This window comes from Phaenicophaeus curvirostris, chromosome 27 (genome assembly GCF_032191515.1).
Source record: "Phaenicophaeus curvirostris isolate KB17595 chromosome 27, BPBGC_Pcur_1.0, whole genome shotgun sequence".
In the NCBI taxonomy this organism is placed as follows: Eukaryota; Metazoa; Chordata; class Aves; order Cuculiformes; family Cuculidae; genus Phaenicophaeus; species Phaenicophaeus curvirostris.
In genome coordinates this window covers 2,410,417-2,433,438 of record NC_091418.1, presented here as the reverse complement: position 1 = coordinate 2,433,438, position 23,022 = coordinate 2,410,417, and the positions used below count along the sequence as shown (strand labels likewise).

General features: G+C 50.9%; 1 protein-coding gene and 1 long non-coding RNA gene across 2 annotated transcripts in view; both read left to right on the top strand.

Moving 5' to 3' along the window:
- LOC138731618 (uncharacterized) overlaps positions 1–23,022 on the top strand; it is a 349,611-nt gene that overhangs the window by 238,918 nt on the left and 87,671 nt on the right. The window lies entirely within an intron of this gene.
- NKX3-1 (NK3 homeobox 1) lies at positions 7,275–9,515 on the top strand. Its single transcript, XM_069877677.1, has 2 exons — positions 7,275–7,578; positions 8,934–9,515. The coding sequence occupies exons 1-2, from the start codon at positions 7,275–7,277 to the stop codon at positions 9,329–9,331; spliced, it is 702 nt and encodes a 233-aa protein (XP_069733778.1). The 3' UTR covers positions 9,332–9,515.

Sequence of the window (23,022 nt, the reverse complement as noted above, 5' to 3'; positions counted from 1 at the left end):
CCCACTGCCCCCCCGACAGCCCCCAGTCCCGCTCCCCAAACTGATCCAGGGCAACCTCAGCCCCACTCCGTGCCCTGGGTTGGGGTCTGCTCACCCACCAAGGCAGCACTGGGACAGGAGGGAGGGAACTGGAGCTGTTGAGGGGCAGATCCAGCTGGCAGGGGGGCTCTCGCAGCATCCCCTCCATCCCAGCTCGCAGGAGCTAGGTGGTCTGCGCCCCTTATCAGCCCTTATCTCCCAAAGCCCCTCGCTAATGTGACCTTAATGGAGCTCAAATCGACTCCATTTGTTTTATTGCAGCTCAGCCCAAATCCCCCTCCCCTTCTCGCTTCCTCTTGTTTTGGAAACAAGAGATGGGAAAGGGGTCTGGCTCCTTCCTTGGGACCTCAAAGTGGGGCAGCACATGGGGAGCCAGAGCATCCTGGAGACCCCCCCAGGGACCGACCCGCCTTCCCCTGCCTCCTCCAAGCCCCGGGCCCCCCCTCCAGCCCCGGGGACCCCTCCCCAGCCCCGGGGACCGGGGGTGGTGCCTGGCCCGGGGGTGGCCGGAGGGGTCAGATCCTGGGAGAGGATCCCGGAGCGCAGCACAGCGGCTCCGTGTGTGTGTGTCCCCCTCCCCACTGCCTCCCACATCCCTCCCCAAGCCCTGGAAGATGCTGCCCACCCCCTTCTCGGTGAAGGACATCCTCAACCTGGAGCGGCAGGGCACTGCCGGGGGTCCCCCTGGTCCCCGCAGCCCCGGAGGGGAGGACGAGACACGTAAGTGACCCACGGAGCAGGGGAGGGGACCCATGGAGCTGGGGGGGGACCCACAGAACCAGGGGAGACCCCCCCAAAGCCGCTTTCGTTCCCCTGGGCTGGAAAACGCAGGGCAGCGGAACCTCCCGTTGCATCCTCACCTCCTGCAAAAACGATTCCTCCCGAGCCGATGTTCCCCGCCGCGAGTTTCCTCCTTTTCTCACCTTTTTTCCCCTCAGGGTTTGGGGTTTTGGGGTGGTTTGAGGGATTTTTTAAGCAGCCCGGCAAGTCCCGGAGCATCCTGCATCCCGCATCCCACCCCGTGCGCCCCCAGTGCCCCGGCTGCCCTCGGGGAAACGAAGCGGTTCCAGGGAGGGGGTGGATGTAGCTGCGTTTTTGAATGCCGAAAACCACAAATTCCCACCTTTTTCAATGCCACAAGCCCTCCTTTCGATGCTTCGTAAATTGTCCCCGGAGGGACGGGAGCGGGGATGCGGAGCCCGAGCGGCTGCCGGGGGATTCGGACCCAGCCCTCCTTCTCCCCGTGGCTAAAAGCCGAGAAAATTTCCTTTCCTCCTGTTTTTATAACGCCCGGCAGCTGCAGAGCGGAGAAACTGGGAAACCAGTAAGACCAGAGCCTGAGCACTGGGTGGCACTGGGATGCAGAGCCAGGGAGGGCGAGAGGAGCCCAGGGAGAGGGGAAAAGAGCCCAGCGAGGGGGAAAAGAGCTCGGGGAGGGGGGAAAAGAGCCCAGGGAGAGCTCCCTGCCGGCTTCACCTCTGCAGATGGAGCCCCCCAGCTCCCCGCATCCCCCACCTCAAATCCCCTGAGCCTCTCCAGCTGCTGCCAGGGTTCTGAGCGCATCCCACCAGCCAGAAGCGATGGTGATGCAGGACCCCTAGCTGGCTCGCCCATCAACACAGAACCCCAGCTAATTAAAACCAGAACCAACTACTTAGCATCTTTCCACCCATCTAATAATTTTTCCTCCTTCCGTCTCACTCCCTTCATTTTTGCTCAAATTCAGAGAGCCGCGGGATTCCTCTCCCACGGCACTGGAGGTAAACCCTGCCAGAGGTCTGCCTGCAACTGCTTCCATTCCTCCGGAGCAGGAGGGTGGGGAAGGGGATTTGTGGTCTGGGGTATTCAAACCTGCAGGGTCTCCTGCTCCCCCGTGCCCTGCAGCTCCTACAGTAGCACCAGCATCACGAGGAGGGACCGAAAGGAGGCATTATCCGAAATTCCTATAACAGCCAGGCTTCTAATTCCACCCATAAAAAGGGAATCTTCTTGAATTCCCATTAACACCAGGAAAACCGATATTAAATTTATCAACCACCAACCCTCCTTCATCTTTTTTCCCAAAGAGATGCATTCTCAGTTCAATTCCTCCTTTGGAAACACACGCTTACTGGGAACAGAACCAGGCTTGGGTCTAATAGGAATGGTTGGACTCGATGATCCGGTGGGTCTCTTCCAACCTGGTGATTCTCTGACTCTAATTTTGCTTTGGGGTTTTGTTGCCGCAGGAAAAAGTTTGCTTGCCCACCCTTTCGAGGGGAAAACCAACCCCTGTCACCACCCCAAGCAGCACCAGCGGAGAAAACCCCGAGTTCTCTTCTCCCAGGCTCAGGTGTTTGAACTGGAGCGGCGATTTAAGCAGCAGAAATACCTCTCCGCTCCGGAACGGGAGCACCTCGCCAGCGCGCTCAAGCTCACCTCCACGCAGGTGAAAATCTGGTTCCAGAACCGGAGGTACAAATGCAAGAGGCAAAGGCAGGATAAAAGCCTGGAGCTGGCTGCCCACCCGCTGCCACCGCGGAGGGTGGCGGTGCCTGTGCTGGTCCGGGATGGCAAACCCTGTCTTGGATGCTCCCAGGCTTATCCAGCCCTGTACAGCATCACCACCAGCCCTTACGCCTATAGCTCCTTCTACAGTGCCTACAGCAGCAGCCCGTACGGTGGGAGCTACAGGGGGGGCTTCGCTGGAGTGCCCCCTGATGCCACCTCCAGCATCCCCACCACGAACGTGAGCTTGGGCACGGCCAGCGCTGCTCAGCACCTACCCTCGTGCTTGCAAGCCACCCCGCAAGCAGGAATCAGGGCTTGGTAGATGGTCATGGAGCTCAGGACCGCTCGAAAAGCACCCTCTCCGCTCCACGGCTCAGGTTTCACTGGGACAGGAGCTGAATCTAGAGGGTTTCTGCCACCCTGGACAATGGGATGACTCCAGAGCGTCCATCCCTCATGCAATCACGTCTCTGCAAAGGCAGCTCAGAGGAGGTGAGGACACTGCTCCAGCACAGCGACTTTGGAGACCCAGCGACTTTGGGCATCTATTTATTTAAACACAAACATTTTGCAGCCTGGCCCTTCCTGCTCCCAGAGCGTTTCGCTCCTCCAGAATGGGATGAACGTGGCTTTTCTTCCTAAGGACAACTGGCAAACTCTGTGGGCACCACCTGGGAATTCACTTTTTTATGAATGCTATTCAATGCTTTGAGTTCCTCCCATCTTTTAAGATACATTTCTGATTTATATTCTTGATATCTTCCCAGCACAGGTGTTTATGTCTGTCTTTATTGTTATTATTTGAAAATAAAAACCAAATTGGTGAAATTGGGTATTTTCTAGATCATAGGACTGTCAAGGTTGGAAAAGCCCTCTAAGCTCATCCAGTCAGCCCAGCCCCACCGTGTCTGCTAAACCATGTCCCAAAGTGTTACATCTACACGTTCTTTGAACCCCTCCAGGGATGGAGACTCCACCACTGCCCTGGGCACCTTTGTCCAGTGCTTCACCACTCTCTCAGTCAAGAATTTTTCCCCAATATCCAATCTAATCCTCCCCTGGTGCAACTTGAGGCCATCTCCTCCTGTCCTATCGCTTGTTCCTTGGGAGAAGAGCCCAGCACCCACCTCACCACAACCTCCTCTCCAGGAGCAGCAGAGAGCGATGAGGTCTCCCCTCAGCCTCCTCTTCTCCAGGATAAACAGCCCCAGGTCCCTCATCTGTTCCAGAACCCCTGGATTCCAGCCCCTTCCCCAGCTCTGTTTGCTTCTCTGGACGCGCTCCAGCCCCTCAATGTCCTTCTTGTAGAGTAGCCCAGAACCAAACCCAGGATCTGAAGTGCAGCCTCACCAGTGCCGAGTGCTGGTGGACTCCCAGCTCCTGCTGGCCCCTCCATGCCTGATCCAAGCCACGATGCTCAGCTGTCCCTCATTCCCCATTCCTCACTTGGTATTTTGACTTTTCCCATCCACAATTTGCAGTCAAGCCACAAAAGGAAATAAATAAATAAATTGTAGTACTAATAATTAACCCAGAAAGGTAATCACCTTGTAGTCCAAGCTGGGGGTTTAGCCTTTTCCCCTACACCTGGCAAGTGTTTCCATCTCTCTGTCGCTATTTCCTAACTGGGAAAATGGGTTTGTGGGTACATTGAGGGGCAGCTCCATAGTTATGGAATCACCTGATGGGTTGGTGGCCTCTGAATTGCACCAACACCACTTGTGCTGCACCAAAAGGTGCAGAATCCCCAAATCAGGCTCCATCGGCATCAAGTGCCTTGCTGGATCAAAGGGTTCTATGTATATTTATACGTATATATATGTATTTATGAAATGCAGGAAGGCTGAATGCCATTTCAGTGTCCCGGGGCAGATCAAAGGGGAGCAGAGCCACATCCCAAGCAACCAGCACGAATCCGCGGCCTCACACTTACAGAACGAACCCAGAGAGCCCTCATTAGACCAATCCACTCATCAGGCTGCCCGTGACCCCCAGTGCAGCCTTTCCTTGTACTGGGGAGGGGGAAAAATACACCCAAAGGTCAATACTGGAGGCAAAATGTTGATTTAACAGAGATTTTTTCCACCAGAATGCCAAGTGAGAAAGCCAGAGAGCAACCTGCATGCAACTCCCACCGCACAGGACAGGGAAAATTCCCATCCTCCCTCCAGGCTGCGTCCTCCTCCTCCCCACTCCTTCCCCAACAGCTTCTTATCCTACCAGCTTTTGGCGAAAAGAGACTTGCAGGAGGCAATTAAGCTTTTATCTCTAATCCCACTCAGCCCCATCACTCCAGCGGTCACTCACTTCCCAAATGGGACATCCCTGACAGCTAAATCAAACCAGAAAAAACCCTCTCGGTGAGACAGCTGGCTCGTCGTCCCACCACTCCAAGGCTTTGCAGCTCTAACAAGATCCTGGAAACAAGGGGTTAAGTTGACAACCAAGCTGGATGCCGCCCCTTCTCCCCAACTTCATCCATCCACACTCACTCAGGGATATCTCCCAACAATCAGCTGAGTCTAGGGGACTCAAAAAGGTCCTTGGACTGGGAAATGCTGCCGGCATCAGGAAAACAGCAGCATCCCCAGCACATGGACTCACCTGCAAGTCTTTACAATACCAAGAGTTTTTTCCTTTGAGGTACAGCAATCAAGTCATAGAATGGTTTGGGTTGGAATGGACCATGAAGGTCATCCAGCCCAACTCCCTTCCAGTGAGCAGGGGCACCTTCAATGAGGCAAATCACATGAAACTCCCTCAAAATCATCACAGAAATCAAAGAAGGCAACTTCTACCCTTCCCAGCTCAGAAAGAAAAGCCCTAAAAATGGGAATAATGAGCTGTGAGGGCATCATTTATGTCCCTCCATGTGTTTTGGAGGGGTTTGCCAGAAGCCTGGTTCCCATCGAGTCAGGATGCCCTTAAAACGCTGGTGTTTGCTAGATCCTCAGTGTCACCCACCTCTCCAGAAGTGGAGGGGAGGGTTAGAGGCCAGGGCACAGCTGCTGTGATACTCTTGGGCTCCAATTCATGGAATCACAGAACGCTTTGGCTTGGAAGGGACCTTAAAACCCATCCAGTCCCACCCCTGCCATGGGCAGGGACACCTCCCACTGGATCAGGGGCTCCAAGCCCCATCCAACCTGGCCTTGAACCCCTCCAGGGATGGGATGATTGCTTTATAAATCCTTCTAAATCCATTTCTTGAACTATAGGAGGTTGAATTATTGAAGCTACGGAAATTTTCCAAGTATGTAGTGAAGATGGGGGGTATTTTCCAGACCAGGAACGTCGACAGGTTAAAGAATGAGAGAAAAGGACAGGCTGAAAGGAGGGTTTGGGGCACGTCTGCACAACCTGCTCTGGGCTCAGGCTGCTGTAACCAAACACCCTCCTATAAAATCAACAAAGACCTCAGGGGATCTCAAGGAAATGTATTGTTTCCCTTTTTAAGGTTAAAAACAAAATCACACCTGAGCTTCTTGGTTGAAGAAGAGGGGCTGGGTTTGAGTGAAGAAAGGGATCAGAGTTACATTATTCCAGCAGCAAAAGGAGTTTGCAGAGAGCAAGTCTACAGGAGACACTGTACGGATCCATACACTGCTGAGAGGGTGCCTGCAGACCCCAAAGATGCTCTTCATCTGCATCCACAGACCTGAATCCCGCTCCCACAGGGGCTTCTCCACCAGATTTCTTTGCCTTCTGATGGGACAAGGTGATTTTTTTAACCTAGGAGGGGTCACATCTATTGGTGTGGCGAGCAGGGAGTTGTCTGAACAGGAACTCTAGAAGAACAACTAAAAATAAAGTGGATACTCCAGAAAATACCCTAACAAAAAGCTCCACTTGTGGTTTTTCTTGGAACCAGGAAGGTTTTGCTCTTTTTTGGGTGTCTTTGAACACAGGGCTTCGCAGGGTGGGGTATAAAGGCACTAAGGCTTCTTAAATAAATGCTGTCCTGTTTCACAGCTGGTGGAGGAATTAGTCTGAGAGTTAGGCTTAAATTTTCCTATGAACCTCCTGCTCCTTTCCGTGCAAGCGTTTGCCTCTGGAGCTGCTCTCCCTGTCTGTTATACCTTAGCTTTCATTTTAAAGCCCTCGTTACAGCAGCTTTACAAAGCTGATGAAAACACCTTTGACATTTTTCCCTGTTTTTCAATAAACTGCAAGGACATCAAAGTGGAAAGGTTTGGAAAGAAAGCCTCAAATTCTTCAAAATGCACAAAAAAAAAAAAAGAAAACTCAAATATATGTTTTCTTATTTTTTCACCCCCAAGACCAGCATTTTCCTGAAGACCTCTAGGGTTTACCCTAAGAAATAAATGATTTCTGTAAGTAAAGAGCAAGCAGAGCATCATCTTGCTGGGGTTGGGATAGTGGATGCAGAAGCTGCCCCTTTGCAGAGCATCCCTCCTCGTCTCCCCAAAGCCCCGACTCTGGGAGCAGTTGGATCCTGAGAAGGATGAAGGTATAAGAGTTTGGGGGTGATTTTCCTGGAAAGGAGCACCAGGGGGGCAAAGGAGGAGGCTGGGGTTTGGTTCATCCATGAGCAAGGGTGTCGCGAGGAAGAGGGATGAGCGAGCAGCAAGAAAGCTCGCAGCGAGCCAAGAGACAACCGAAGGGCGTAGACTCCTGCCAGGGATCTCCAATCAGGCCTGGGAGGCTTGGCTGCCTGCCCTATAAATGTAGAGCCGGGAGGGTGAGAAGCCAGCGTTCTGCTGGGCAGGGAGAGGAAGAGCAGGATGAGTGCCGGGGTGCTCCCCCCAAGGAGGCAGAGAGCACCCAGCAGCACCCCAGCACCCCAGCAGACCATGCCCGTCTCCTCCAGGCCCCTGACATCCTTCCTCATCCAAGACATCCTCTGGGACGGGGCTGAGAGGAGACCACAGCCCGAAGAGGGCAAGAGCGGAGGGTTTGGATGCCCAGAGCAGGGGGCAGTCGCGGAGGAGGGCAGCGAGGGCAGCTCAGCCCCAGGGAACCCTCCCAGGAGCCTTCATCCCCCAGGAGCATCCCCAGCCCACGGGACACGCCGCGAGGCACATGCAGGTAAGGGGGTGGAAGGTCCTGGTGGAGCCTTCTGGCTGGGAGATGGATCAGCAACATCAGCCAAGGAGCAGGGTCCGGGCTGGCCACCTAGAGCACCTCAGAGCCAAAGAACCTGAGCTTTAAACCCCAGGGAACAGCTGTGGAGAAGTAAAAGAAATAGCAGCTGCGTGCAAACCACGAGCTTCAAATAACTCACAAGGCTGAATCTGCCTAAAATGCCATTTGAAAAAGACCCAAGCGATGGATTTCATAGAATGGTTTGGGTTGAAAGGGACCTTAAAGCCCATCCAGTTCTCTGTGATACCTTGGGAAATAAAGTTCCTTTCTAACACGGTTCCCCAGCAAGCGAACCTGTGCTTATACCACATTTCTTGGCGTTGCCTAAGAGCTGGGAAAGAGAAAAGAGAGGAATTTATTTTCAGTGCTTTCTAACTGCTTTCTGCTTCAAGCTGCACCGATTTCCCATTTCTGAGTTATCCTCTGTAGCCTGAGGACACAAACTTGTTTTCTTTGGGGATGAGGATTTTCCCATAGGCACAATCCTTGCACCTATGGGCTGAGCTTCTCGGTGCCTCGGATCTGGGGGTATTTACAGACTTCTCAGGTTGGATTTATGCTGTTTGCAGCAGGGCTCAGCTCCCATGTGTGCTCAGCCCCTATTTCTCAGGGTCCCCAATTAACGACTCTGCTCCTCTTCCCACAAGGCTCCCAGCACCACTTAACAGCGTGTAACCACTAAATTCATTGCAGGGAACATCATTTCACTGCAGGAGCAAATCTCACTCGGAAACAAATTCTTTTAACCTCTCCTGTGCAGCAGCACAAGCCCCGGTCGGCGCTGCCAGAGGGGACTCAAGCCATTCCTTGCCCAAACAACCCTGAGCTGAGCTGCAAGAGCCAAAAAAGCAATTTAGAACTCTCTAGTGACCAGCTCGTGCTTGCTAAGAGAGACCTTGCCAGGGGAATTTTGGCTTTCTGATTCAATTCTATTAAAAGAAGCTTCTACATAAAAGCAAGCTGAGAAACAGCCACTGGGCTGATTATTGCTAAAATCATGAAAAGTCATAGTGAATCTCCCATCCAACCCGGCCTTGAACCCCTCCAGGGATGGGGCAGCCACCCCTGCTCTGGGCAACCAGGGCCACCCCATCCTCACAGGAAAACATTTCTGCCTAAGATCTCATCTCAATCTCCCCTCTTTCAGCTTCAAACCCTTCCCTTCATCCTCTCCCTGATCAAGCGTGCAGTGATGGGACGAAGGGTAATGGTTTTATAATATTAATATGAATATTTTGCTTTCTGGAAGGGAAAAAGCAAGTGATTCGGGCTTAAATCTCATTTCTTTCCTCCCACAGATGCCACAGCCGAGACCTACCTGTCAGAACGTGCCCCCCTGCCCATCGCCCAGCATCCCCCCAAGCAGGCGAAGCGCTCGCGGGCAGCCTTCTCCCACACCCAGGTCATCGAACTGGAGCGCAAATTCAGCCACCAAAAATACCTCTCGGCCCCCGAGCGAGCCCACCTGGCCAAAAACCTGCACCTCACCGAGACCCAGGTGAAAATCTGGTTCCAGAACAGGAGGTATAAAACCAAGAGGAAACAGGTCGCCTCGGAAATCGGCAGACTGGACACGCGGCTGGTGGGGCAGAAAGCACCTGAGATCCCTGGAGCATCATTCCTGGCGCTGCGGGGCGGCTGGCAGTACCTGCCTTGCCTCTACTACCTGAATGGCTGGAACCCCTCCTGGTGGTAACTGGTTTATTTTTTTAAGCAGAAAACATCCTTTTCTCTTAAAATGTGGCTTTTTTAATCCCGCATCGCTCTTTCTAGTGCTAATTAGGAGAGGGAGACTGCGTTTGCCGTACCAATCAGCATCTTCCAGCTGCCTCACAAGCCTCTCTTGTTGCTAACAGTAAGAAAACAAAGAAAAAGCCAAAAAAAAAGCAAAAAAAAGATTTTAGAAGGGTGTAACTCAGCATGCTCAGCAGCTTGATCTAGTGGGATGTCCCTGCCCATGACAGGGGGGTTGGAACTAGATGAATTTTAAGGTCCCTTCCAACTCAAACTGTTTTATGGTTCTGTGCTAGCACTGCTCTGGGGTCAGTCTGCAGCCAGAAAATATTGCAGGTTCTTTCAGGAATGGAAAGGGAGGCTTGCCTAGAGAGGTGGTGGCTGCCCCATCCCTGGAACCATTCAAGGTCCGGTTGGATGGGGCTCCGAGCAACCTGATAGGGGTGAAGATGCCCCTGCTCCCTGCTGGATGAATTTCATGGTCCCTTCCAATCCAAACCGTTCCATGGTCCAGCCCCAGAGACAGCGAGCGCTCCCCTCTACCCTCCCTACATCATCTTTGTCCCGTGCTGAGGGGGCAAAAAGCAAACTGAGCATCCTGTGCTGGCGCTGACACAGCCCCAGCTCAGCCACTGGGGCCACCAACCATTGCATGAGATTAAAAATTAAGCTTAAAAGGAAAAAAAGGCCAAAAAAATCACATTTCTGTCATTGATAGCATCGCTGGTTGTGGTTCCAGCGGGAACTTAGAGCCCTCAACCCCCAAATTCCTGCATGCTGTAAGGATGTAACATCCTCCACCTGGGGCAACACATTTTTGGGGAGAATTAAACCCCTTTCTGCCATGAGCAATGACAAACTAAGTGCCTGACGGCCACAGAGCTGCAGCTGGGGACTAGATTTCATCGAATCATGGAATGGTTTGGGTTGGAAGGGACCTCCAAGCTCACCCAGTCCCACCTCCCGCTGGATCCGGTTGCTCGGAGGCTGGTTTGCCAGTACCTCAGCTCAGGTGGCTCCAGCTGGGATGGAGCCGTTCCAGCTTAACCCCCCACAACCTCATCCCTCTGCCTTTTGAGAGCCGCGATGCCAACTGCCACTGCCGGTGCCTTCACAGCCTTGAGAAACCAAACCAGAAAGCCTGGGGAACACGGACAATAGCGCAATGACAGATGAGTTTTGCATATCCGGGTGTTGACGCTGTTCGAACGCTCCCATATAAACTATTGAAAATAGCACAAGCTCCTAGTTCAAGGCTGCATCAGCTTTCAAAGCTGCAAATTCCCTCTTTATGAGTGAAATCAGCTCATTTCCTAGCCCGAGGCAGCAAAAGGGTGATATCTTTACAAGTGATTTTTAATGAGATGACAACTATTTGCACTAGCAGATCAGCAAATATTTAATTCTTCTCTAACAAATCGTACTTAAAACTTTCGATGCCACTAAAGCCCATGGGAGAAAGTTAGAAATAAATGTGAATCCAAGAGAGGAAACACCTCAACTGCTGTTTTTCAGCTTGTGTAAATCAGCATAGCCCTGCTGGAACATATTTAACCTTCTGAAACAAAAATACATGGAGGTTTTTTCCCCTCCAGAAAAGTGCCTTGTGTTTCTGAAGGAGAATTACAGATCCCAGTGTTCCAGTTCCCTCCTGCAGGTGATTAGATAACAATAAGAAGCTGCTTAGAGCCATCCTGGTTAATAAGATTGTTTGGAAAAGGATCTTTTTGGCTTTCTAATAGATCCAGATCCCACAGGGTCCCAGGTGGAGCTGCTGGGGTGCGTGAAGAAGGCAAAGCTTAGGGGAAGGGAGGATGGGGAGAGGAGAACACGCAAACTGAATCCCTTTGTGATGAAGATACTCGTCTTCTCTTGCTATGAAAGCTGTTTGCTCAGTTTGGAGGACACTCAGTCTAATTGTCTGGAAATGACCTCTAATATCTGGAGATAACATTTTTCTTCCAGCTCCTGCTCCCCATGCTGCGCATCCCCCAGCCCGTTCTCCCGCAGCCACCTCCCTTCCACTGTTGCAAAGTGTTTCCAACCCAGCCCTGCTGCTCATCCACTTTGCACTTTGCTTATCTGCAGCTTTGGAAGGAAACAAAAAGGCCGTTATGGTCTCAAAGCTGAGCCCACGCTCGCATCCACAGGGAGCAGAGGTTGTGCTGAACTCCCATGGGCTCATCAAGGGACCCTTGGGATCATAGAATGGTTTGGGTTGGAAGGATGCTGCTTAAATCAAGGCAGAGATGCTCTATTTGCACTAAATACACTGGATTAGCAGCTTTGGAGCTGTTCCTGAAAGGGATCCTGGAGCATCTGGGATATCTAGCTCCTTAATAGCATCCTGGAGCATCGAGGATATCCAGCTCCTGAACAGGGATCCCAGAGCTGCTCCTGAACAGGGATCACGGCGTGTCCTTTGCACAGAAGAGCAGCAGTGACAGGCATGTTTTGCTGGGAAGGACTGAATTGGGCTGGGAAAATGAGATATAAACTGAAAATGAGCTATAAACTCAACTGTTCGGATGCTTCTTTGGGAAAATGTTTGTGTCAGCTGCTTTTATTTCCCTCATGGATGGTTTACAAGCAGTAAAATACCTTTGTTGCTTCAACACCCAACAGCTCACACTTAACTTTGCTGGTATAAACCAAATAGTTGCTATTTTTGTACATATTTTTTGATACTGTTTTATCTGATGTGCAGTGTCCTTTGGAATAAAGAGAGCAGAATCTTTATTGAAAGCAAGCTGCCTCTGTGGTTTTTGGGGTTTTTTTTTTTGCCCTGGGTCTGGGTTTTTCTTTTAATCCCTGTTTGTGCCGCAAAATCATAGAATCATGGAATGGTTTGGGTTGGAAGGGACCTCAAAGTCCATCCAGTCCCACCCCTGCCATGGGCAGGGACACCTCCCACTGGACCAGGGGCTCCAAGCCCCATCCAACCTGGCCTTGAGACCATCAGTAAATCAAAGAAGAGAAACTGCAATGACATTCAATCGGTTGCTCCTCACCCAAAATGCCCACGCCTGTTCCACCACCACTAGCTTCTCACACGCTCGACTGCTGCAGGTGCTGCCCTCGAGCGAGTTTCGTTCAACTAATTGTCACAAGCACCAATTTACCAGGTTTTGCAGGTGGTAAATCATCATTCATCACTATTTCTAAGCGCTCGGCACCAAATTCTGCTCCATCACTCAGCCACTCATGTACAGAACACCACTGAGCACCCTCTAATCCCATTTACTGTCCCACATGCATGAAACAGGTGACTATTTCCCCAAAATAACAGCTTCTATCATGAAATACTTTCCCTATCGTCCCCAAACTACCCACAATCCCACAATTTAAACACAATTCCAGGGGCTTCCAGAGTTTCCCTCTACAAGAACTGATCCCGGTTTTCATCTGGGAACCTCCCTTCCAGCCCTGCAACCACATCAGTGTAATCAGGGGCAGCTCTGGGCTCCAGAGGACCATAATACGAAGAATTCATCCTGGGAGCCATCGGTGTGAACGTTTCCCCCTCGTACAGAGGCAGAGAGGGACTGACCTTGGGTCACAGCCTGCCTATGCACGCCCTCCCTCGCCTCCCCTGTTGGCAGCAGCATCTTCTCCTGCATGGAAAGTGAGCTGAAAGACCATGATTCTCCAGTCAATTTTGTATTTCAGTAGCTTTAAAATAAAAAAAAAAGGCAAAGAAAGCATCAAGAGGGCAAAATGAGACCTCAGGGAGGCTTGGGAGGCTGGTGCTGGATGCTCATGAATGCTATTCAAGAGGTAGATGCAGCTCACCAGGTTCCACCCTCTTCACCTGGAGGTTTTGTGGACAAAGGAGAGACTTCCAGTTGGTTTTTCCTTTTTCTTTTCAAGCACAAAGCATGAGGCCAAAAAAAAAAAAAGGCTGTACCCTTCCGATAACCAAACCATCTGAGAGTGTTAAAGCATTAATCACAACATGGGAAACGACATGCCAGGCTTGCCTGGTGATAAATGTCCCCTTGATTAACACAGAAAAGAAAACTCCCACCCTAACTATGGAGATGTGGAGTTTTAATCAGCCTTAACGAAGCAGAACTCCTGTTTGGCTACAACTGGGAACAGAAAGCATCATTTAATGTCTGTCAATTGGTGTCATGCTCCGCCGCTAACATATCCATCAAGATTAAATGGTGTCTAACACTGACATAACATTTACACTTGTTTGTGCCAAAGCATTCATTTGAAGCTAAAAAAAAAAGAAAAAGAAAAAAGGGCTGCCTTCGGATAATGTAACTGTTGACTAACATTTGCATGCAATAAACCACATACTTGGCAAGAACTCCCCAGGGCTGGAGCCAAGAAAAATCTTCGGCTTGACCTACACAACATTTGCAAACCAGAGCAGTGGGAACTAGCTCGCTACACGGAGCTAAACAGGGGATGGGAAACACAAGGAGATCCCAAGCACCAGGCTTCATCAGATCAGTGTTCCTCCTCTCCCTCGGTTTTGGTACCCGTTGATTACAAAGATGCTTTAGAGGAAAGTGCAGAAAAGCTCAGAGCAAACGAGCACTAGGATTTGTTTTTTGGGGAGTGTGGACGCATCCCAGAGAGAGAGGCAAGTTAAACCACAAAGCAAAAGGATTCAGAGGTCTTAAAAATCCTTGAGGATTTTCCATATTTACTGTTCTTATTGTGGATGCTCTTGTCATCCACAGAAAACCTCCTGGAGCAATGTTAGAGCAGCTTCCAGGGCTGAAAGGGGCTCCAGGGAAGCTGGGGAGGGGCTCTGGATCAGAGACAGGATGAGGGGGAAGGGTTTTAAGCTGCAAGAGGGGAGATTGAGATGAGATCTTGGGGAGAAATGTTCTGCTCTGAGGGTGGGGAGGCCCTGGCCCAGGTTGCCCAGAGCAGGGGTGGCTGCCCCATCCCTGGAGGGGTTCAAGGCCAGGTTGGATGGGGCTTGGAGCCCCTGATCCAGTGGGAGGTGTCCCTGCCCATGGCAGGGGTGGGACTGGATGGGCTTTGAGGTCCCTTCCAACCCAAATCATTCCATGATCTCTTTCTAAACCAACTAGAGCCTCAGTGGAAAGGCAGTTCTGCAGGGAATCCCTGCTCAGCGATGCTGAAGCCGGGGTCAGGGAAGCACAGGAGAAGCCAAGTGGCACAGTCATCAAGGCAGATTTCCACCACAACGGGGAAAGAAAAGGAAAAGGGGCACTTGATGGACAAGTTGAGGGGCAAATTGGACTTGAGGATCTTGGAGGTCTTTTCCAATCTTAACAATGTGGCAAAATGCAGCTTTGCAGACTGGCGTTCCCATGGGAAACGCTCTTGCTGCCTCTCACAAACATCCAAGGCACATTCCTCTTCTTTCTTCTGTTCTGGTCTGGGCACCATTTATTAAGAGCAGTCAAAGGCAGAGAGGAATCCACGGCAAAGAACCCTGGAAGTGCTTCCAAAGCCGTCTGCCTGCGGTAATTTATGGCAGCCCTCTCACAGAAGGGAAAGTTGTGAGATAAGACAAGTATTTTTACAGGAAAAGGAGTCAAGAGCGAAGCATATATGGATGGGTTTGCATTGAGACGCTCCTATCTTGGAAGAAAAAGGAAACAGGGCAAAGAAAAAGGACTTTGAAGTCAGGTGCCGGGTGTCTGAGCTCTGAGATTCATTGCTTAGTGTTTCATTGAATCATAGAATAACCAGGTTGGAAGAGACCCCCAGGATCATCGAGTCCAACCATTCCCATCAATCACTAACCCATGTCCCTCAGCACCTCGTCCACCCGTGCCTTAAACCCCTCCAGGGAAGGGGACTCAACCCCCTCCCTGGGCAGCCTCTGCCAGGGACCAATGACCCTTTCTGTGAAGAATTTTTTCCTTTTTTTCTTGAAAGCCCAAAAGGAGCTGCAGCATTTGGACTCTGCCTCCAGCTCCCTGCATGGGGGAGTTTCCCTTTCCCTCTGGCAGGGAGAGCAAGGACGTACGGGAGGCTCCGGCTGCGATGAGACATTCCCAGCAGCCGGTGTCAAAGCACGGCACGGGGATCACTGCAGAGAAAGCAGGGATGCTCACACCACCCTAGCTGATGCGTTTCCCCAATTCTGCTTTTTCCAGCAGTAGGGTTTGGGTTTCCGAGAGATATCATCCAACCTTGGTCTTCCCATGAGAAAAGCAACGAAGCTGGTGAAGGGGCTGGAGAACAAGCCTTATGAGGAGCGGCTGAGGGACCTGGGGTGGTTGAGCCTGGAGAAAAGGAGGCTGAGAGGAGACCTCATCCCTCTCTGCAGCTCCCTGAAAGGAGGTTGTAGCAAAGTGGGTGCTGGGCTCTTCTCCCAAGTGACAGGCAATAGGATGAGAGGGAACAGCCTCAAGTTGCACCAGGGAAGGTTTAGATTAGACATCAGGAAAAATTTCTTCATTGAAAGGGTTCTCAGGCACTGGCAGAGGCTGCCCGGAAAGGTGATGGAATCACCATCCCTGGAAGTATTTAAAAGATGGGTAGATGAGGTGCTCAGGGATCTGGTTTAGTAGTGGAGAGGTATGGTTGGACTCGATGATCTCAAAGGTCTTTTCCAATCAAACAATTCTATGATTCCACTTTTTCTGTTCATTCAGAGCCACCAGACTTGCAGAAAAGCAGAGCTTCTTCAGACTCAAGGTGATATAACCTGGGAGCAAGTGTCATAGAATCATAGAATCACCAGGTTGGAAAAGACCCACCAGATCATCGAGTCCAACCATTCCCCTTGGCCGAGAACAGCCCCATCAAGCCCTGCCTGCCCAGCCTGAGCCTCCCGAGGAGACATTCCCAGCTTTTAAGACTGAGTTTCCAACTGAGGATGATTTTACATCCTCTGTGTTTAAGAGTTTGCATCACCCGAGCCTGGTGACCCTGGATCAGGGCTTTCAGCAGTGACAGAGGAGAGAGGGACCTTGTCCTGGAGAGCCCGTGCGACCCAGAGGAGCAAAACACAGGGATATTGGCTCTTTGGCAAAGCCACCCATGGTACATTTCCACCAGCTGGAGAATCACCCAGTCCAGGTGGCACCATAGGGTCCTGCTCGTGCCACGCCGGAAAGCAGCAGGATTAGCACAAGTCTATTTGCAAACTGAGCTTGGGTGGGGGCACCCGGGGCTCCTTGCCACTCCCCTGAGAATAAATGGCTGGGTTAACTGCGAAAACGAACCAGCCGGGGCTCTAGCAAAGCGCTTATTCATTTGGAGCCACTTTCTCACGAGGGATGGCAGCTCCCAGGCTTCTGGCTTGGAGCTTTGAAGGATTTGCCTTTCCCATTCTTTCTAGTGAAATATCTCAGTGTGCTTATTTTATTACTGTATTATTTGTTTAATCCGGTCACTTGTGCTGCATTTATTTTATACTCCAAAGCGCCCAACCTGCAGGGTTTTTAAATATTGAAGTGTCCTTTTGATATAGTCTCATTCACATAGAGGGGAAAGGCACTTTCTCTGCGTCCTCCAGACCACTTCATTCCTGCACTGTGGTCAAAACTCTAATATTTAAAAGACTGAATAACAATATGAAAACTGAACTGAAAAAGCTATCTGCATGGGTTCCTGAAAGGTGGTTAGATATCCAGAAATATGCTCAACTGACTGGAGAATGGACCTAGAAGACAGGAACTACCGAGTCCTGGTCTTATGTCTCCTTAATGAGTCTTGGCCAAATAAATGAGTCTCCACATCTCGGAAGTTCTGGCTACACATGGGGGTAAAAGGTCCCTGCCCATGGCAGGGGGGTTGGAACTGGATGATCTTCAAGGTTCCTTCCAACCCAAACTATTCTGTGATTTGCACGGGATGGAGTAACGCTGGGGTCCACCCAGAACGACTTCCCCTGCAGAAGGATGTGCAAACGCTTTACAAACATCATTGGTGAAGCTCCCTGGGGCTGTCACAGAGAGCAGAGCAAATGCCAGAGGTTCCCCTCAAGCATCTGCAGATGTTTCTCCCCCCCCCGACCCCAGCCAGCTCTGAAGCAACCAGAACGTGGGCTCCCTTCGTACCAGCTAGATAATATTAATCCGTTTTCTAGACTCGGAGCGCTGCGGCGGCTGGGAGCTCTGCCAGCGTCTATCAGATTTGTTTGCTGCTAGGTATGGTCACGTACGAGGTGGGGGGATGAAGATTGCAAAGCTCCCTGGCAAGTTTCCATGATGAAACTGAGTTTTTCCCAAATACCAGTGGTTTAGTCTGGATATCCACGCTGTTTCCCAGGGAGTAGCTACTTGCATCAATTTTGCCCCCCGGAACGGTACTTCTACATCACTTTACAGTGTGTTTCCAGCTGCAACAGGGGAGATGGAGATGAGATCTTAGGAAAAAAATGTTCTCCTGTGAGGGTGGGGAGGCCCTGGATCTGGTTGTCCAGAGCGGTGGTGGCTGCCCCATCCCTGGAGGGGTTCAAGGCCAGGTTGGATGGGGCTTGGAGCCCCTGGTCCAGTCTGGATGATCTTTAAGATCCCTTCCAACCCAAACCGTTCTAGGATTGTCACCACTAAACCTAGCAGCAAGTCTTCCCAAAGCCAGGACTTCTCCCCAAAGCCACAGCCTTGTCTGTGTCAGCACGGGCAACGTGGAATCGTTGAGGTTTTTGACACTAATAGGCAAATGGAGAATTGTGGGGCAAAAACCCTGGAGCTGAACCCAAGAAGCCTTCAAGGCACCTTTGCAAGATCCTACTCAATGTAATTCAGCCCTCCTCCTGAGCACCAGAGTACCAGAACATCATCTAATCCAAAGTTTGGAGCTCTCAGGCTTCAGAAGAGGGACCAAGCAACTAATTTTATTTGTGACACTTAAACCCATCCCATTTTCAGACAGATTTTGCGGTCAGCGAGAGACAGGGGCACCCTTTGCTCTCCACATCTTTCCCACAAGGTCTCCCTGTTCCCAGCCCCAATTATTTAGCAAACGGCTGATATTTCACCCCTCGCTGCCCAGCTTCTTTTTGCTGGGTGTCTACAGCACATCAACCCTCCTCATCCTCTGTTTGTGCTGGGGAAAGGAGGAATTACTGCATTATTTATCTACTGTGCCCTCTTTCACCACCAGACCCACTCATCTGCTTTGCAAAACAGCCCCGCGGGCACCGATCACCGCACGCCTCTCGTACCACTTGCGAAAAAACAGCGCAGGGGGTAAAGCTTTAAAGCAAATAAAATGATAGAAAACATTAAATGGGGGAGATTAATGTACTGGGAGGATTCTGGTGATGAGTGGTTGTGGCTGGGCTGGGCTGGCTGTTGAAGATGTATGTCTCTAAGTTGGTTTTGGAGGGTTTCTTTTCCTCCAGGCAACGATAAACAGATTTTTGCTGCACAAATTGCAGCAGGTGAAAGATAAAATAGGGAAAAAGCTTGGGTTTACCTAAAAGATGAACACTGGGGCCTCTGTGCCTGCAGCAGAACAGGCAGTAAGCAAAGCAGAGGATGATGAGGCAAAGAAGGATGCTTCATTGGGGATGTGGATTGGATGTTGAGGTCTGGGACCTGCTTAATTCCAGGAGCAAAAGGCTCACAGCCTTCCAAAAATGGCATTATTTAGGGCTGGAATTCCATCCCCAGCCACGCTGCAATGCTCCACGAGAGATTTACACCTGCAGAGCCCATCGGAAAACACTTACCTGTTCGACAAACGGCTCTCTTGTCTTTTAAAAGGAATTAAATCTCATGAATAAATACAAATGTTTTCATTCCCTCTGCGCACAATTGTGGCAGAATAAGACAGCGGGTTAAGGTGTGGCCGGAAAACCTTCCACTCCTTGAGCTGCATCTTGTCATCCAAGGCAAACACGCAGCTTAAAGCCATTTCAAGAGGGAAAAGGTGAGATATTTGCCTTTATGTTCATTACCCTTCAAAGCAGAAACAATATTTGAAGAGAAACAAAGAATCAGGCAAACTAGATAATAATCGTAGGCGGTGAACAAACACAGCCAAGATCCTGGATTAATCCAATGACTTAAAGAAAAATCCCAGTGCTGGGGCTTTGGTGGCGCAGGGAAGAGAACCTGCACCCTGTAGGCATATAGACCTTGCAGCCACCACTGTCCTGAATGTCTCTGCAAGAAAGTCCTCCTGGGTGTCATCTCAGTGATGCGACCACCACCATCCACGTGTCCCACAGAGCGTTCGGCCCCTGGCATCCCGCTGCGCCCACAACTGGTGCTCAGGATGCGCCTTCCACCCTCCAGCAAAGCCCTTGGTTGCTATTTCTCCTTTCATCCACGCACGCCTGGAGTTACAGCACTGGCCCAGGTTGCCCAGATGGGGCTTGGAGCAACCTGACCCAGTGGGAGGTGTCCCTGCCCATGGCAGGGGGTGGAACTGGATGGGCCTGGAGGACCCTTCCAACCCAAACCATCCCATGATTCCATGATACTACAGAATACACCTCTTCCTTGATTTGCTAATGATCTCAAGGCCAGGTTGGATGGGGCTTGGAGCCCCTGATCCAGTGGGAGGTGTCCCTGCCCATGGCAGGGGGGTTGGAACTAGATGATCTTTAAGGTCCCTTCCAACCCAACCTCTTCTATGATTCTATGATCTATTTTCCCCTTCGCTCCTGCTCTCTCATACGCTTACAGACCCTCAGGAAAAATACCAGTTGGGAAGTTTATAAAACGTGGACTGCACAATAGAAGGGAATTTTTTTGTTTGTACCAACCCGAGTTCACTACACGAGCAAGAGCTGAGCGAACCAGGCACCCAGAGCCCTGTAGACCTTCGCTGCAGGAAATCCTGCAAGCTTAAGGAGCCGCTACGGTCTACTGGATAAATAAGACACATTAAAAAAATACTTTGAAAAGATATTTACACAACAACCTGCACTTATTCCAAGGAAACTATCGGTGTCAATTAGGAAACTGGATGCATTCCCAGAGCAAAACACCACCCAGCCTGGAGGGAGATGGGGACATCAGTGTGTCACAGCTCTCAACAGATGCCACATGCCCACGGGTGGCACCTAGAGCAGCTCATTCCCCATCCTGGGGAACCATCCAGCAGGTCTGGAGGTGATGGAGGTGCCGCTTCCCACAGTGGCTCTTGGTCCCCGTGGGCTCTACTGCAGCAATTCCCCATTTCCACTTCACAGCCCTCAGCAAGCCAGACAGATGCCAGAGGTTTAAAGCAGAAAAGAGAAAGAAGAGATAACCATCAACATGATGTTTTGCAGCCCTTCTTATTTGCAGCAATCAGCCAGCCTCTCCAACCAAACACCCATTCCCTTCTCCTGAGCACAGACTTTTCCTGCTGGGAAAATAAGGGTTCAGCCCAGCTGTTCTCAGCTCTGCAGCCACCTCACGACCTCCTAACAGCCAATCTCTCCTTTTTCCTCAATAATCAGCCACATCTTTCCATTATTATTTGCAGCAGCCACAGGACAAAGCACAAAATAAGCATTTAACGAAGTCAGACAACATTTAGGCAAACCAAAAACAAGAGAAAGTTTAAATTACTCACCGAGCAAATGGAGAGAGAGCAGCCTGACGTCCTCGGGATGGTGGTGGAGGAGAAGCTCAGCATGAGGTGGCAACGTGTGTTCACACCCCAGAAAGCCAACGGTGTCTTGGGCTGCATCCAGAGCCGTGGGGCCAGCAGGGAGGGAGGGGATTTGACCCTCTGCTCTGCTTTGTGAGACCCACCTGGAGCTCTGGGTCCAGTTCTGGAGTCCTCAGCACAGGGAGGACACGGAGCTGTTGGAGCAAGGCCAGAGGAGGCCACAGGGATGGTCTGAGAGCTGGAGAACCTCTGCTATGAGGCCAGGCTGAGAGAGTTGGGGTTGTTCAGCCTGGAGAAGAGAAGGCTGTGGGGAGACCTTAGAGCAGCTTCCAGTGCTGAAAGGGGCTCCAGGAAAGTTGGGGAGGGGCTCTTGATCAGGGAGGGCAGGGATAGGATGAGGGGGAATGGTTTTCAGCTGAAAGAGAGGAGATTGAGATGAGATCTTTGGCAGAAATGTTTTGCTGTGAGGGTGGGGAGGCCCTGGCCCAGGTTGCCCAGAGCAGGGGTGGCTGCCCCATCCCTGGAGGGGTTCAAGGCCAGGCTGGATGGGGCTGGGAGCCCCTGATCCAGTGGGGGGTGTCCCTGCCCATGGAAGGAGGTGGAACTGGATGGGCTTTGAGGTCCCTTCCAGCCCAAACCACTCTGTGATTCTGTGTAAGGCGCTGAAGGGCTGCAGCCACATCTCCCCCCTCAGCGGAAAGCTTGTCCCAGAGCATCTTGTAGGGCCACGGAGTCTCTTTCCATAGGTTTTTCCTTTGCTTCAGATGATTTAATTCAAAGACTTGACAGCCTGCTGTATTTCAAGGGTGCAAATCCCTTAGTTGCCAGGGTTAGTGGGGAAGACAGGGATGGACAGGAATAGGCGTTATCTGCAATTTAGCTGCAAGGTTAATCGTGTAATTCACGTCCTCTGTAATCACAAATCACTCAAGCACAAAAACCTCCTCCTGTGCAAACACAGATTAAGGGTATTTCTCACTTCTTGGGGAATTACTGGAGTTACAATTGAATCTTGTATTCCTATAAACCAATATTAAGTGTTTAGAGACACTCACAAAGCGTGGTCCACGCCTCACCCTTCAGGACTACACACATTTACTACACGGGGGCAAGGGGCATTAAATATTTACTCTACAATGCAAACAGACACATAAACCTGTCAAAAAATGTTTTGCTGAGCAGAAATAGCACTTTATCTTCTCATCTTGTCTCAGCAGCCAGGTGTGGCAGCCCGCTCTCCACCCCAGCCCCATTGCACCTTCTTGATTTTTCACTGAGGGTAAATAAACAAGGAAAAGAGAAAGGGCAGAATAGGAGAGGAAAGGAAAGCCCTTTTCCTTTGGGGTGGGCCAAGGACACCTGGTTGCTGCTCCTCTCCGCAGCCAGCCTGCACTCCCAGCTAGGCTCCTGATGCGAAACCCTGTAATTATCGTTATTCCCAGACGGGCTGCCCAGGAGGGGCTGAGGCAGAACTGCTACCTGGCTGCAACCTAACTGAAGCTCATCTTTAGGATTTTAAGCAGATCTCTTCATTGTTGGGCTGGAAATATGCCCAAACTGATTCCTCCTATAGCACCTGAAGGGGCTTGGAGCAACCTGATCCAGCAGGAGGTGTCCCTGCCCAGGGGGATGGGATGAGCTTTGAAGTCCCTTCTGACCCAAACCATTCTATGATTCCTCCCTTAGCTGCAAGTGCTGTGCAGAAACCTGACCAATTAACTCGTATTTTCCTTTTTATTGAAGGGCAAGGCAAGATCTAAAGCAGCTTAATATCTTCTGGGCTTTTTTTTCCCCTTCAAATTATGCAGCAACTATTACCGAAGCCTCAGCAAAACCAAGCGGCTCCCCCAGGGCTTTCACCCCATGCACTTTCTTCCAGGTGGGAAGAAGCTCCCAGTTGGGAATTTGCTTTGCTGCCGAACGAGCCGCAGTGTGTGGCTTTGCTTTACAAATCTCAGCAGCCTCCTTGCCAAGAGAAGCATGTTTCAAAACTCTTCAGCGGCTCCTAGAGGAGCGCGAACCCATGATAGAGAAAGTCAGCTCCTGCCAGGCTGCAAAACCCCTCCCAGAAGAGTTTTCTTCCTCCAGCGCGATGACGAAGAGCTTGATGACGAAGAGCTTTATCTGACTCAGCTGGCGAGGTGCTGGGTC

Coding starts and splice junctions, on each gene's coding strand:
- NKX3-1 (XM_069877677.1), top strand. CDS start 7,275: ATGAGTGCCGGGGTGCTCCCCCCAAGGAGGCAGAGAGCACCCAGCAGC. Junction 7,579..8,933: donor ACGCCGCGAGGCACATGCAG/GTAAGGGGGTGG, acceptor TTCCTCCCACAG/ATGCCACAGCCGAGACCTAC.